This window comes from Poromitra crassiceps (genome assembly GCF_964638095.1).
Source record: "Poromitra crassiceps genome assembly, chromosome: 1".
NCBI lineage: Eukaryota > Metazoa > Chordata > Actinopteri > Beryciformes > Melamphaidae > Poromitra > Poromitra crassiceps.
Window position 1 is genome coordinate 122,000,793 of NC_139623.1, and position 17,310 is coordinate 122,018,102.

The window sequence follows — 17,310 nt, forward strand, 5'->3', positions numbered from 1 at the left end:
TTGAAATGCTATATTTCACAAAAGGCTCAATATCTCAGCTTCTAGATGGAAACGCCAATTTTTTCTGTTTTTGACCTATCTTCTCCGGCTGATAACTAAAGAAATGAAAATGATATCAATAAACTTTTTTTTGCTGCTGATACAATAGAGTCTCATCGTTCTTTGTGCGTGTTCGGTGTTTACATAGTAATATCACACAATATTCTGTGGGCCTCGAGAAATCACTGAAAACGCTCTGAAACTCTGGCACTGGGAGCGTCCGTTCTCCAAAAGTGGCTGGCACTCAATGAGTTAATGTCTCGTCTTTTAACGGTTTGTGACCTATTAATGACCTCAGGGGAGATTTCCATTTAAAAAAAGATGCAAAGATGGTCAGACAACACAACATCAATAGTTGACACAGAAGAGGACTTGAAGCCCCTATAATAACTAAATCCAGGGTGTGGCCTCAGTTGTGAGTAGGCCCTGAAACATGTTGAGACAGATCAAAAGTATCAAGTAAGATATTCAGTTCTTTGGCAAAATTATCCATCGGGTTATCAATATGAATATTGAAATCCCCAGCAAGATATACAGTCATGTTCCATGAAAATTAAGGAGAGTAGATCAGCAAATTCAACGAGAAAGCTGGCTGAGTATTTTGGTGGTCTATAGATATTCAGCAGTAACACAGTGGTTGAGCATTTCAGAATAGCAGCAAGGTATTCGAACGATGAGAAGTCTCCAAATGTTACCTGCTTACATTGAAACATATCAGAAAAGACAATCGCTACTCCCCCCTTCCCCCTCTTATCAGCTCTGGGAGTGTCAATGAAGCTATAATTAGGCGGTGCTGATTCGGACAGAACAGCCACTCTGTTGTTCATATCGAGCCAGGTTTCGGTGAGGAACATTAAATCCAGATTATGACTGGTAATCAGATCACTGATGAGGAGAGATTTATTTGACAGCGACCTAACATTAAGGAGTGCGGCTTTAATATTTTTAGAGCCTGGAACTTGTATCGTTTGCTTCACAAGGGGAATGGAGATTAAGTCTGATTTAGAGACAGTGTTGGGGGGAAAGTATTATCTCTGTATGAAATCAAGACTGGTATCGAAGCATTGGATCGATAGACCAATAGTGGTTTATCGCATTACAACGCATAATCAAAAAAGCTTCAAAAATCATAGGCACCCCACTCCCATCACTAGACTCACTCTACCATAAACGCACAATCACAAGAGCGCAAAAGATCATTTCTGACTCATCTCACCCAGCTAACCACCTGTTCCAACTGTTGCCCTCTGGCTGGCGCTATAGATCCATTTCCACCAAAACAACCTGGTTCAAAAACAACTTTTTCCCCACTGCCATCAGGTCACTGAACTCCACCCACTCCTGAAGCAATACCCCATCCGTAATTTCTGCTCATGTTGAATGTCCTGTATTTGTCTTTATATGCTACCTGTACTGTCTGTGTATTGTTTTCATATCTGTACTGTCCATGTTCTTTCTGCTGACACAGTAGCTAATGTGCTATAATATGCTGTACCGAAAGCAAATTCTGCCGACTTTGTTGTGTAATAAATGAATCTGAATCTGAATCTGAATCTGAATAACTTATTGGACAAATTGAGTCAAAACTACCGATTGTTGAGTGTTTTACTGAACGCACTGAAATAAAAAGTATTCTTATTGTGTCACTGAACACACGGCTGTGCAAAAAAATCGATATGGCGATATATCACAATATTTTTCAGAAATATCTATACAGTATTGCGGAAAAAAGTATTGCGATATATTGCCGTATCGATTTTATTGCACAGCCCTAACTACAGGGCTTTTGTTTACCATCTGAAAACATTTGTTCTGCCTATGTTGTTCCTACTTGGTGCTTGTCTACAAACTGTATGATAGTGCTGTCATCATTATGTGAACGGAGAGAAAAAACGTGAATTGAACTTGCTTGATTAAACAATACTGTGTTTGAGAGACAAGGCGAGGGCCACTTAAAATCAGTCCGCAGGCCACAACTAGCACCGGACTTTGGACATGCCCCTGGGCTAGGGGGATATGGGTGGTGTTGGGGGGGGGGTGTAGCTAGGGATGGGAAGGTGGTAGATTCAGAACACAAACAAAACAAAACAGACAAGGGACTTCCATTCCTTAATAATTCGTTTTTTGGCAACAGTTGTTTCTGAGGCGTGTGGATGAGGCGCTGCCTTGACTCAGGGTTGCCAGATACATTTCTGTGTGCATTTTGGTGGGTTTTGAACTCTTTGTGCTGGAAACCGTCAGCAGTATCTGGCAACACGGCTTCACACTCCAGGCCAGCGGCCTGCTAATCACCTGCAGGTGATTGGACTCACCCGAGTGAAAAAACAAGTGGAAAGAAAAACATTTGCACGCTAAAATGTTGTCTTTTGTTGAGAAGTGAACATGTCACTGTCAAAAGGCAAAAGAAAGGTTGATGATGACGAGCACAGACAGTTTCAGGAGAAGTGGGAGAGTGATTATTTTTTCGTCGAGTTCAAAGGGAATGCTGCCTGTTATTTGCAAAGAGAAAATCGCCGTACTAAAATAATATAACCTGAAGCGAATAAGAATAAGCAGAGATGCAAACTAGTCACCTTTAGTTAACAGTGAGTCACCTTTTTCATCCCAAAATAGGGCACTTATCTCTCATCACTTTCAATCTAAGTAATTTACACAAACACAAAATCTCAAGTCAAGACTTTAGAAGCCTTTTCCTATCATCTAAGTACAAGTCAGAGTTAAGTAATCTAAGTACAAGTCAGAGTCAAGTCATCAAAGTACGCATCTAGTCTCAAGCAATTCGTGACTCGAGTCCCCACCTCGCTGCTATCACCGTTATTAGCCTGACAGAGAACAGCTGAAACCCCACAGAGAACCACCAGAATGTTAAAAGGCCTGAGGAGCTTGCTGGTTCCTCACCATACAGACAGGCTGTCAGACAGATAGACAGACTGTCAGACAGACAGACAGGCTGGTTCCTCACCATGCATGCAGCCTGGAAGGCCTCAGAGATGATGCCAGCGTGCGGTTCGCACCAGAAGACGTGGCACTCGAAGCGCTGCGTGCCGCCGTCCACGATCACAGCAAAGGTGTGGCTGTCATGGCCGACGCCCAGAAACGTCAGGAAACGAACCTGACACTCCCAGAATGGCTCCTCCCCTTCCTGAGAGAGACAGACAGACAGACAAGTAAATGGATAGTATTAGACACATTATCCAAACATATTTTTATACAGTCTATGCAGTAAACACATTTTGTTTGATTCGACATATCGGTAAAGTCAGTGCAACTGAGCATGTTCAGAACACGGCCCAAAGTCAAAACCGACGCAACTGAGCACGCACAGAACATTCTGGGAGATAGACATTGTGACATAATCAGTGATGTTATAAATCCTTCCATGAAGAGGTTATACTGTAAGTATGACCGATTGATTTTGTTTAACCACACTCCAACACTGTTCTGCTCCTCCTAGACTTCACATACTCAGACACACAACAATATACCTCTTGCAGTAAGTGCAGTTTAGCACAATCTGCTGGCCATGTTCATGTGTAACTTAGCGCCATCTGGTGGCTGTGTTCATGTGAAGCTTAGGCACATAAAGTGTTCAAGTTTTGAATCGGCCATTTAGTGGAGAGAGAGCTGGAGGTATGGAGGAACAACTTCATGCTGTCTTTGGGCTGGATATGCTGTCGGTGAGGGAAATTCAAAATGAGGAGGACAAAAGAGGGCTTAATAGCAAGAATTTGAACAAGAAAAGGAAGGGGAAATTATCAGTGATTCCACTGATTCGAGTGAGGAGTCCGTAAAGAAAAAATAGTCCTTTCTGGTTGGAATGGTGGTGGTGTCACAGGTAGACACTATTTTTAAGGATCCGCATCAGGTAGGGAAGTTTATTGGAGGGAAAATTTGGAATGTTCATTTAGTGCGGATTACTAAAAGTGGTATGGTTGTCATTGAGTGCGTGTCTGAGAGTCAGAGGAAAAAAGCATTGAAGATGAGTGTGTTTGGAAGGGACGGTGTGAAATGTTATCCACTTGGGCCAGTAGCCAGGAAGAAAGGGGTAGTGAGTGACGTACCGCTGTCTGTAAATGTCGAAACATTTTTGGAGGTGGAAGGTCATGTGAGGTGAGGAGAATGTCGAGGTTTCGGGACGGGATGAAAGAGGAGATTAACTGTGTGCTTAAAGGGGGCTTACCCCCCAGATTTCTGACAAAACGGTATTCTACTTGATTTGAAAACTCTGCAGGCAAGATGGCCGCCTATACTCCCTTGTACCCTGGCAGAATTCCTAGCCCACAAACTAACATAACTTGGCCAATAAGTATGTAACATACAAAATAAAACAAACAGTAATGTATTTATTTGATGTAAAATGCAGAGGACATGTAACTGGTTTGTTAAACTCGCATTCCACGAATATTGTATTTACTGCGCTGCTCTAAATATAATGTAACTGGCGCACGCTTCAGTTAGAGAGCCTGTTCGTCCTGGAACCCACTCGCTTTGCACCAGAACACAATCGATTTGGGGGTGGAACACGCCAGGATTGGCCAACGCCAATGCCAGTGCCCAGAACTGTCAAATCAAATCATCGACAGAGCCTCTATGACCTCTATGAGCCTCTAATATGGTAAATGGTAAATGGCCTGCATTTATATAGTGCTTTTATCCAAAGCGCTTTACAATCAGTAGGTAGTCTACATTCACCCATTCATACATCGATGGCGGCGGGCTGCCGCTTTCTCGTACAGCGCCCGGGGACCAACTTCGGGTGTTGTCGTCACTGGTCGGATGACGATGACGATCTGATCTTCTGCATGTTTTTAGTGGGGGGGGTTATATACGGAGGAACCCCCTGGGGGAGCACGGGGAGAACATGCAAACTCCACACAGAGAGAAAGGCCCTTACGACGAGATACCCCACCTGGGCAGTAGGCACTGAAGATATGGGGGGGAACACAACCACAGCGCCCACAGTGTCCCAGGCGAGAATCAAACTTAGGACCTTCTGACTGTGAGGCGACAGCTCTACCACTGAGCCACCGTGCACCGTGCCCCCTGAAGAGATGTGGCAAGGATGATTGTGATGTACTTGTGCTCATGGATTGTTGTGGGATAGAAAGGTGCAGTGTAGAGATGGAGCAAGTCAAGTGCAGCTTACACTGTGAGGGAAATCATGACATGGGGGCTGCTTAATGTCCACGAAGAAAGAAAGGGAAGTGAGTAAGATCAGAGAAGAACGGGGGCTGTCGTATGCTGAGGCTGCTAAGAGGTGGAGATGGGAAAGGAACAAAGAGAGGGTGGAAGTACATCATGAACCGGAGAAGGAAAAAGATGAAACTAATCAGAGGAATGTGATCCGCATGGCCAAGAAGCGAGTCCTGGCTTTTGTGGATAATAAGCATAAATACCTGTTCATTACTACTCCAGGGAGTTAGGGGGCGCTGTGTGCTGCAGGCACAATGTCTGGGGAGGAGCTTAGGCCGGAGGTGATAAAGGGCTGTTGAATCCATTGTTCGAGGTCATTTGCCATCTTAAGGAAGTAGAGTAAACAAGGCAGTGATCCGGATCCGTTATTGGACTTTTGTTTTTGTAAATAAACGTTACAATTTACTCTCTAGTAAATGGACTTATTTAAAGGTTAAAACAAAACTTCCTCACCACACTTTCATTGCCATGGTTATGCTAGTTTGAGTGAGAAGACGGAGAGGATTGAGATGGTGCTTGACACTGCTAAGAGGTTCCTTGATGTGGTAGACGTATCTGGAACAGAGATCGATAAAATACTGAGGGATGCTTTTGCGCAAACTCAGACTGAGTGACAGTATGGACAATAATGTATTATGAACTGGAGCATGTTGGGTGGACAATATTTTATTATTATTATTATTTTCATTGTATGTAATTTAAATCTTTCACCTGTGGAGGACAGTGATACACCAAGTAGCATCTACACTGCCGGAAGTAGAACCGACCATTTTGACAGACACCACACTTGTGGAAGGAAGCATCTCCCAATCCTCCTCCATCTGCTTGTTTTGTTCTTCAAGAAGCATAATCTAATTGTATTGGTTATATACTGTTAACATGTCAGATTGTAATATACTTAAGCTCTTAGCTTGTCAGATGTCAGTGTTACTGGGAATTATTTTGTGATGTGTAGACCTACACCTATTTTGCCGACTTGAGTTGCTCTGCTGGCTTTCATGCTACATGATAGCTTTGTTATGCTTGCTACAGTTGCTATTTTCTTTGTATGGAGATATTCTGTTATATGGGATTTAATATGCCTGTCTTTTGCATTATTTTTCAGTTGTACACCGCTTCCATTAAAACGCCTAAAGCCAGCTCCTGTCTTGGGTCCTTTATGGGAGAGTGTTTAGCTCGCTGCATAACTATGTATGCAAACGCATAGTGAGGGCAGAAGAAACAGTGAGTGAGTGAGTGAGTGTGTAAACGGGCACTGCACCACTAATATATCCATCTATACTGTATTTCCAGTATCTGTCTCTCTGTCTGTCTGTCCTTCGCGTATCTCGAGAACCGTTTTTCGGATCGACCTCAAACTTGGGGAGTGCGCTTAGGCTGACCGAGTGCAGTGCGAGAAAAAAAATAAAGAAATGCATCCACAGGGGGAGCTACAGCGATATTTAACATTTCCATGGTGACATCATCAGTGATGTCAATGGGGAGGGGAACGGGCACTGCGTAACGGGTACTGCATCAATCGGGGGGGGGGGGGGGGGTGAAGAGTGGGAGAGCATGATGTATGAATGGGGAGGAGGGGAATGGGTAGATGTACCGATGGGGGGTGGAGGGGGGTGCAGAATCTTCATCTGGGTAGATGTACCCATAACAACAACAACAACAACAATAATAATAATAATAATAACAATAATAACAGTACCTGTCCCTTCCACAGTGACAGCACGGTGTCAGAGATGTGAATGACGATGGGCTCCCAGTCATCTCTGTCTGTAGAGTTCATGATGCTCTCTATGGCTCTGTTTAACACCTCCATGCCTGCACATTAACACATACACACTTGTGTTGGAGTACTCGAGACCAGTCTTGGTCTCAGGACCACATTTTGATGGTCTCGTCTCGGACTCGCCCTCCCCTCAGTCTTAGTCTTGACTCGGTGTCGGACAAGACGGACTGGGGATTTTATTTCAACACCAGTCGAGACCACAACTGCAGTGATATCATTACCTGCCTGTGTAATGTCTGATTTTTATTTTATTTTTTACTGTGATTGGGTGTGACCCCTTCAATTGCAACCAATAACTTTGCAGTTTGAAAGTTTTACAGCTGAACCTACTGCCCTCATGCGCCAAGGAAGACAACACAAGGAGTTAAGGCATGGGAGAGCAGAGCAGTGGCTGTAGAAACCTCGTCCAAATCATCAGTCATACGATTTGCTTAAATACAAACCACAAAGAGTTTCTTTGCTAAACAAGTGGTAAAAGACACTCAGCAGAGCGTAAGATCTGTCAAGTCACCCAAATGGATCATTAGAGAGTCATGGTCTTGAAAACGGTCTTGCAGTGGTCTGGTCTCGGTCTCCGGATCGGATGCACGTGCAACCCCTAGTGGCCAGATGATGTTTTATTTTATTTTGACATATAAACGATAGTTGATGACTGAACTTCTCTTAGAATTGCAAGGAAGAAAAACAACAAACACCTGAATAACGTCATGGGAAAACTGGAGGAGTGCAGAAACGCCCGTTGGATGAGTTGTGGGTGGCGGCAGTACAAATCAATTGAATTGGGAACTTTGATGATTATCTGCGCATTGATGCTGTGGTCTCCCCCCTGAGCGTAATTGCGCAGTGCCAGCTCACCTGATCCAGCCGCTTTGGTGTCTGTTATAGCCCCCGATTCATACGCTACAACAAACCGAGAATATTAACTATTATTGATTAACTATATATTGATTAACTCATTAACAGTGTGTAACAGACATTCAGTGTGTAACAGAATAGCCTGCATTCTGACTGTGTGTTATGGAACGAATCTACCAGCGGCCACAACGCCACAACGACAACTGGGCAAAGGTAGATAATGCGTGTTTTAACACGGGACTATCTGGAGAAAACAAAACAAATGAAAAATGTGAGCTGGCGATGTTGTTTTGTTGTGGAATGCGCAGTGCATGGAGACCTGCACGGCTGCCTCCCTTGACCAAATAGAGGTGAGCAGTGCTTCTTTGTGAAGAAGGAATGGACAATTGAATCGCCGGGCTGGGCGCAGTGTTGTGGTGTGGGTGATTCGATCGAGCTGTCAAGAGGCAAGAACTGTCATAAGGGAACAAAAGACTCGGGCCTGTCCAATCCCGACGCTTGACTGCTGCCTGGTTTTGCCGTAACCCCAGTGGGTTCCACAGTAACGCGTCAACACCCAACACCCGAGACAGACAGAGAAAAATAGGACTCTGAGAGAAACATGCATGACTGCAACAATGCGCAGCAGCAGCAGCATTGTTAAGTGATACATTACATCTGATACTTGCCTCTGTTCAGATAACAAATGTGACATTTTATGAAACAATTTGAAGAAGCCTACAGTTGGCAGTTTGCAAGCTCCACCTCTGCTTAGATTGAACTATGTCATTTCTCCAGACAGTAGTGTGAGAACAGATCGAGACATCACCTGACTGCAGCTTGGGCAAAGTTGCATGTAGGTGTGTCATTCAGCATAATGTGATATGTTGTTGGAGAATGTGTTGTCATATCCTACTATAACATTCATTGTTTCTTATACAGTTATCTATTTGTCGAGGTACACCACAATAGATTTTGAGCACCACAAATAGATTTTGACTGCCACATATTAATTTCAAGTAGTTGACCCACTAGATGGTGCTCTGAGGCCCACCAGTGGGCCACGGTTCAGTGGTTGAGAAACACTATCATGCAGATAGAATAGGCTATATAAGGAGACAATTATTTTTTCATCATTGTGCCACAACATAGTGAAGAGGATATTAACGTGATGTGTGTAGTTCTTCATATCTACTAGCCTCTTCATTTAGCTCTCAGAGTGCACCAGATTAATGCATTTTACTTTTAAATTTACAAAATGTCTTTGTACATACCCCCCAGTCGGAGTAGTATTACCTTCTTGGTGGTGATACCCCTAGTTCGGAATCCTAGAATCACCTATGACCTCAACCCTGTGATGCAAGTGATATACCTATATTTTTTCCAGGACATCCTGGGCTATGAGAATATACACTGCAATGATGTCACAAATGTATACATTATGACCATAAAAACAAAAGAAAAATACAAAGCGGAATTTGAATCTCACAGAAATGTATTCAAATCACACAGAGAACAATAACAATGAATGTTTTTGGCAATTGAAAATTGTTCTCCAAGTGTGTGTGTGTGTGTGTGTGTGTGTGTGTGTGTGTGTGTGTGCGATGCGTGCGTGCGTGTGTGCGTGCGTGTGTGTGGTACCCATGGCACGGGACACCGGCAGGTTCCCAATGTATTGGACCTCAAACTTCTGGACCTGCTGTCTGACTGCCTCCAGAAACTCCACTGCAACACAACAACAACAACAACAACAGGGATTGGTTGTATGAATATAACTGAGAATAACAACATACTTAGTATTGTTTTGTATGCTAAGATTACTTTTAAAACAGTACCGGCACCTAAACGGTGCCTGAACCTACAGTATACTTTTTAAAATATAAAGTTTTTTTGTTTTTTATTTAAAGAGGATTTCAAGTGGCAGGCTCCAAACGATAATGCTAGTTAAGTGTTTCACTCAGCGTCAGCTCGGGCAGGCACCTATAATTAATGTGTTGCAATTCGGTAGTACCGGTTGTAAAGGTAGGCTATAATAATATACACACAATATACATAATGTACTGTCTGTCACACACGATATCTGGGATGCCATCAAGGGGCAACCTCCAGGGCTGAAAAAGGAACCCAATGCGGAAGTGATTTCAACCTGCATTCTTTCTCATGGCCAGCATGGGTCAACTCCAGTGGCTGGAAAAATACTTGTACAGTATAGAAGTCAATGGGGAGATTACCTTATTTCTCACTTGATTTATGACCTCAGTAAACACTTTCCTAATGAGATTATGTTCTCAATTGCTAGTTTCAAGTCTTCTTCAATACAGCGTGATGTTCATTTAGTAAATTATGGTCAGTGGCGTGCCGTCCATTAGGCGAACTAGGCAAATGCTAAGGGCGCTTGAGCCGTTAGGGGCGCCAGAGAGGGTAATTTTTTTTTTTTTTTTTTTTTACAAATACTTTTTCATGATAATAGGCCTACTATTATTTTACAATAGTAGACAAAAAATAAGCAGCACAACGTCTTAAGTCTTTAAATAATAGTGAAATCATTTTTCTAATTCTGCCTTTCTGGCTGCCTGGGCTGCAGCACTTTCACCATGGTCCCTAATCCATACCACCCCACCCCCTGCGTGGCCGCGCCCCCTTCTACCTGCTCGGAGCTTTTTCCCAGAGTGGGGGAAGGGAGCTGGAAGGTGGGTGCTGAGGGTGCTGCAGCACCCCCTAGTGGCAAGAAATGGGATTTTCTTGTTGGAAATTGTTGGATTTGGCTGTCTTGTGTTTATACCACCAACAAGATGCATTAAAAAACAGTTTGTGCTTCCCAGCTCTAATCTTATCTCATACACTCTCTCTTCAAAAGTGTTTGATTTTCATCATAATCTGGTTTTCCATAATAATAATAATAAGTTCAGTGTTTATGCCTGTGTTGCTGTCTGTTGTAGTGTAAAACGACTAAAGGGAGAGCAGGTGCTTACATGAAAGTGAGAAAAGGAGAAGATACTGAATAATGACATCACAACAGTATAATCCTAATGTTAATTTAAAATTAAATATTCTTCTAAATATGGATGAAAGTCCAAAAAAAAACAAATTTTCCTTCCTTACAGCACCCCCTACCTAACAGTACTTCCAGCGCCACTGGGGAAGGGCCATTCTGAGCCTGCACTGCAGTGGTGGATTAGCTGCGATATAATTTTTATTATAAAACGGCTCTCTCAAATCAAGCAATCTGATTGGTTCACAGCCATTGTATAATTCCAGTAACCGAGTTCAATAACCCATGGCCATGGGTTATTGGTTGCCATGGCAACTCTCTTACTAAGAGAGTAATAATAAGGCTTACCTCAAATGACAACGTAGAAAAAAAAATGGCGGAGACAGCTGTCAGATCCTTGTGAATCGATCTTCGCTTATAACTTTACTAATACTTCGCAGAAAATGATGTTTTGTACAAGAATAGATGCGGGCTAATGTCTTCTTTGCAAAAGAAAGGCTGTTAACCCCGCATTTAACCCCGCATTTAACCCCGTAACGTTAGTTGGTGTCGGCTTTGCAGAAAGCATTCAGCTTCTCAGCGCTGCGGCTCGAGCTGCCTGTCGGGGATTCCAGAAAGCTCTCAGCTACTCAGCAAGCGCCAGGATTGGCCAATGTCAACTTCAGTCTCCAGAACGATCCAATCAAATCACCCGCATGTTCTTGTGGTCCCGCCTTACAGTAGTGTTTCAACTGACTCTATCAGAATGACATGCCAGTCGGAGTCGGACTTATAGTATTATTATTATTATTATATTATCATACTTGGAAACCGTTTTATAAAAGCAATATAGCACTTGAGCTGCGTGTGTTGTGGAATATATCCCCCTGCTCAGCAGTTATCCCACTCGGCCTGCGGCCTCGTGGGATAACAGCTGATCAGGGGGATATATCTCATGCTATATTGCTTAATTATATTTTCTTTGGGGGAGGGGGGATGGGGGGGGGCACCAGCAAAAATCTTGCCTAGGGCACCAACTTGGTCAGGCACGCCACTGATTATGGTCCCATTTAGAGTCAAATAGACGATAAGGCAGACTTAGGCTGCCTTAAAGGAACACTCCGCCCATTTTCAACCAGCTTTGTATCATTAGAACATCAGTAGTATATCAGAAAACTGTAAACGGTTTTGAAGTCTGTCATTTAATTTGACAGTTATTGAGTGTTAAAGTGTAACTCAAAGTGTAACTCAAATGAATAACTCATTAACTCAAATCAACTCTCAATAACTGTCAAACTATTCATCATTCATCTAGTTTGACAGTTATTGAGAGTTGATTTGAGTTAATGAGTTATTCATTTGAGTTAGTGTGGACCAGTGATGTCACTGGTCCACACTTTAACACTCAATAACTGTCAAATTAAATGACAGACTTCAAAACCGTTTACAGTTTTCTGATATACTACTGATGTTCTAATGATACAAAGCTGGTTGAAAATGGGCGGAGTGTTCCTTTAAGCATTATAACCACGCCTTTTAAGCGTAGAATTATTCACAACATGCTCATTGGAGAAGTGCAGTAAACGAATCACAATGTCCCTTTCATGTTCCATTCCACGGAGCGATCCAATCCGGTCAGAAAAGCCCGACCAAAGCGCTCTGAGCTCCCCCCTCACTCTTTCATCCCTGTCTGTCTCCATATATATTATTCCATATTATTATGCTTCTCAAACCAATCTCACTGCAGTTTAAATACAGCAAGCATGTAAATACGCTACACTATAGCAAGATCAAAGTGAAAAGAATGTTCTCAACGCATCGGCTAGAAAAATATAGCCTATCCCTGGATGTCATGATGAGATTAGATTGGTGAAAGTTTGGGCAGAATGATATTGTTTTCTCTCGCAAGACTTTCCTGCCGGCTGGCCTGTGTACGGAAGCCCAGCTCCTGCGCTCATGACTTGACGAGAGTTGGTGACACAGACCCCGAATGAGGAAATGAGATCCCTGGTAAAGACTACTGGAAATAGCCCGGGGGTGATTAGCAGTCTGATGTTTCTTTGGGGATCATATAATGACGATATGGGTAGAAAACGGGAAGAAAAATGTCTATTTACATGGAGGAACAGCACGCTGCCATGTGGCCCCGATGGAGCGCCATTCTGGCTTGGACACTAGCTATTTATCTCAAAACAACGCCTAGGAGGCACAAAATCGCTGCAGAGAACACTGGGTGAGTCGTCAGATAATAATTAATGTGAGGAGAGGGCTACAGGTTAAAAAAAAAACGAAATTCTCCTTTAAGACCGAAACGCAGATTCTGGCCTATTCTGGCACTGCGCCACGCCTCTTCGGCGTAAAGCACATTTCGCGGCCTAAAAACATGATGCTCCCGAGTCAGGCGCAAGGCGCTTTTTTTGCGTTTAACGCCAGTGTAGTGCCTAAAGCCAGTGGGAAGATAGGGTCCATAGCCTATCACAAACAACTCCTACAGTAGCTGCACTATACTGTACCGTCATGTGGTTTAAAACAGATCGCAGCAGGGATATGAATAATAACGCACGTCGGATCATAAATTAGACATCCGTGTCATCAGGCCATTATAGGATAGGCTATAGCGTAGCAGTGCAGTGCCATGCAGGCCGGGGTCTGAATTCGGCCTTAACAACGTTAACTAACGTTATCCTGGAATGCGAGTTTAACGAGCCAGTTACAGTTCTTTGCATTCTTAGACATTACCGTTTGCTTTATTTTGTATCTTACATACAATTGGCCAAGTTAGTAGTTAGTTGATGGGCTAGAAATTCTGCCAGATTACAGACACGGTTACATGCTGCCACTCCGACGTGCTGCCACTCCGACGTTCTGCCACTCCGAAATATCGGCACTCAGAAAGGGATCATGTCCTCCCCCAGACCCTAACCCAAAACCTAACCTCTCCCACCCCCACGCCTAAACCTAAGGTCGGCATTGCGGCTTCTAAGGTGATCGACCGCCAGTCCGAATAATGGAAGTTAACGTTCGGACTGGCAGGGCTTCGGAAAGGCAGACAGTTACCTACAGACACTAGGCACCATTTTCTCCTTCATTTGGAGGAGAAAATTATCATGAAATAAAGATTGATTGACAGCTGCCATGTCATGATCGGTCGTGATATGATTGGTTGAAATGGGGTAGAAATGTGCTAGTACTAGTGACGTCAGCAAACTGTAGATTACTGTTATGAATGAAATCTTGAAAAATTAACTTTTGATGTGAAAAAGTGTGAAAAACTAAAGAAAATGTATTTTTGTGTGAATTTTCTTCATTAATAAATAGGTGCACTGAATACCCCGGTATTTGAACTAAAATCATTTTATTCCTTTTATTTATAATTTCCCCCATCTCAGATCCAATTTCTCAATTGCAAGTACTTAAAAGTTTCTTTGTCGTTTAGTTTATATTTATTCTTTAATTCCTGAAATGATAGTAAGTTCTGGTTTATGATATCTGATAGTTTCTGAATTCCACTACTTATCCATGTTTCCCAATGTAGTTGCATGTTCTGAATAGTTATTGATGGGTTATTCCAATATGTGTTTAGGGATTCCTATTTCTTGGCTTAATATTTCTTTAAAAAAATTTCCCAGCATTTAATGTGCTATTAATTATAAAATGTGTAGTTGTTTTTTCTTTGAGGAAAGACCTACAAGGTAATTATTAGGCTGTAACTGTTGATTCTCTATATATTTATCATGGTTCATCAACTGTATTGTTTCTTATATGATCAAAATAAAACATTTGAGCTGCAGTGTGGTAACGTTCCAGATTCAGAAGGGTCAAGCCTCCTTCCTCTCAAGGATAATACAGCAACTTTTTCTTTGAGTTTTATTTGACCAAATAAAGGAAGAAAGAAGGGAGTTCACTTAATTAAAAAAATATTTTCGTGGGGTAAGTGAAATAGTCTGGAATATGTCTAAAAACTTTGGCAACCACATCATTTTAAACAGGTTTATTCTGCCAATTAAATTAATCTTCAATTCAGACCACCTTTCAATATCCTGTTTAAGGCCTTTTATAATTGGGAGGAAGTTGTCTTTATACAGCTGTGATTTATCTGCACTAATGTAACAACCAAGGTATTTAATGTTCCTTTTTTGTATTTTAAATTGTTTTAGATTTTCCAAGTTAGTTGTACCTTTTTCTATTGTCATGTTTTTCCTTCATTCATTTTATAACCAGATAGTTTTGAAAACTGTCATAGTTTCGATTACCTGTGGAATGGAAGTGTTTATGTTACTTAAATATAGCAATAAATAATCTGCGAATAAACTAAGTTACAATAGGATGTTGTAACTAGGGCTGTCAAACAATTAATTGTATTAATCGCGAATAATCACATCTTTGTATCGCATGTTTAAAATGCCATTATTTTGCATTTCAAAGCATTTTTAATTAGATATTAATCATTCTTACCAGTGTGTCGTGATTGGGAATCAAATGAATGCAAATAAATGTACTTTGTGATCTTGAATTTTAGATTTGGAATGTAGACAGGAGGTAACAATGTCTACAAAATATATCTAGAACCGCGGCGGCGCTGTGGAGCAGTCGAAACCCAAAATGACACAGCCGAAGAAGGCTGTGTCTGAGCTAAAAACATTGGCACACGGTATTGGAAACTGTGTATTGATAACGTGTATATCGGGTGAAGCCATTGGAGCCGACCTCCCAGTGGTTAGAGGACCCGCGCATCCGAGACTCTGAAGGAAGAATGAGTGATGAGTCTCGCGCTAGCTAGCTGGCTGCTAGCTGGGCGCTAGCTACTTTTAGGTGATCGCTCGCCTCAAACTCGATGTACTTTGGTGATATTTTAATTCCGTTTTACACAAGGTGCAAACTATGGCTCTTGACTTATCCACTGTGCCATTTGGGGAGTTTTTTTAAAGTAAAATGAGCCATTTAAAAGCGTATTGCTGTCGTTCTCTTCCATGCCTCTTGCACAAGCAGGAGAGAGGAAACCGAACGGCTTGACTACAAGTACGGGTGCGACGAAGGGATAAAATAGCGGCATGCGATTAACGAGATAAAAAATAAATAACGCGTTATCGTCGTCGCGCGTTAACGCTGACAGCCCTAGTTGTAACCATTGAATTTACATTACTGTAACAGAGATCTTAAAGACAGTATGCATACCGGACATGTATTGTAAATTATAAATATCTGGTAAGCCTTTGCTTGTTCCACAACACTCTATTGTCTGCTAGAACAGCTAAATGAGCTAGCAGCAGGTGATGTCCTCATTCGCTTTTATTTCTCCTCTCCAAGCAGTGCTTTTTCCACCCACAAAAAAACACTGACAAACGCTCGTCTCAAGTGGTCAGACCCGCCGTCTTACATCATCACTTCGAGCGAATCACAAGTCACCATTTCCGGGTTTCCCACACGAAAAGTGGCAGCAAGCCTCTCTGATTGGCTGGGCTGGCTGGCTGTCTGTGTGCATTGTGTATCGCCCCACGAGTTGCGTCACACAAATAAGGAAGTCCGCGGTTGGTCAGTTCATATGTCAAGTCAAGTCAAGTCAAGTTTATTTATATAGCCCTAATTCACAAGCATGTCTCAGAGGGCTTCACAGAAAGTATGTCTAGCTGATTCTAGCTAACACACAGTAACAAGAATATACAGAATAAAGATAACATTTGAACATTTGAAGAAAGCAGGAGAGTGGAGGAGGGAGGGAGAGGGAGGAGGGAGGAGAGGGGGGAGGTGGGGAGAAAATAGGAAATGTGGAGGAGGAGAGAACAGAGGAGGAGAGATGAGGGTGCAGGGGAGGGAGAGCCAGGGTAGGGGTAGGGTCTAGGGTTGGGGGAGGGGAGGGAGTAGGATACGGGCCCGGATTAGGGCGAGGGTGGGGAGAAATGGGAAATGTGGAGGAGGAGAGAACAGAGAAGGAGAGGGTGCAGGGGAGGGAGAGCAGGGGGAATGTGAGAGGGAGGAGAGGGCAGAGAGGAGGAGAGAACAGAGAAGGAGAGGTGGGAGGGCGCAGGGGAAGGAGAGCAGCGGGAATGTGAGAGAGGGGAGAGGACAGAGAGGAGGAGAGAACAGAGAAGGAGAGGTGGAAGGGTACAGGGGAGGTAGAGTAGAGGTAGGGTCTAGGGTGGAGGGAGGGAGTAGGATACGGGCCCGGATTAGGGCGAGGGTGGGGAGAAAATGGGAAATGTGGAGGAGGAGAGAACAGAGAAGGAGAGGTGGGAGGGTGCAGGGGAAGGAGAGCAGGGGGAATGTGAGAGAGGGGGGAGGACAGAGAGTAGAGGTAGGGTCTAGGGTGGAGGGAGGGAGTAGGATACGGGCCCGGATTAGGGCGAGGGTGGGGAGAAAATGGGAAATGTGGAGGAGGAGAGAACAGAGAAGGAGAGGTGGGAGGGTGCAGGGGAAGGAGAGCAGGGGGAATGTGAGAGAGGGGGGAGGACAGAGAGGCAGAGAAGGAGAGGTGGGAGGGTGCAGGGGAAGG

At 43.2% G+C, this 17,310-nt stretch overlaps 1 protein-coding gene across 1 annotated transcript in view; it reads right to left on the reverse strand.

Moving 5' to 3' along the window:
• Window positions 1-2,809: 2,809 nt before the first annotated feature.
• The window catches only part of LOC310772905 (amyloid-beta A4 precursor protein-binding family B member 3-like), a gene marked incomplete at its 3' end in the record, with an annotated part of 78,567 nt that continues 64,066 nt past the window's right edge, over window positions 2,810-17,310 (reverse strand). Inside the window, 4 exon segments of the mRNA XM_083632851.1 lie at window positions 2,810-2,875; window positions 3,002-3,181; window positions 6,932-7,047; window positions 9,491-9,574. Coding sequence (XP_083488977.1) covers window positions 2,810-2,875; window positions 3,002-3,181; window positions 6,932-7,047; window positions 9,491-9,574 — 446 coding nt within the window.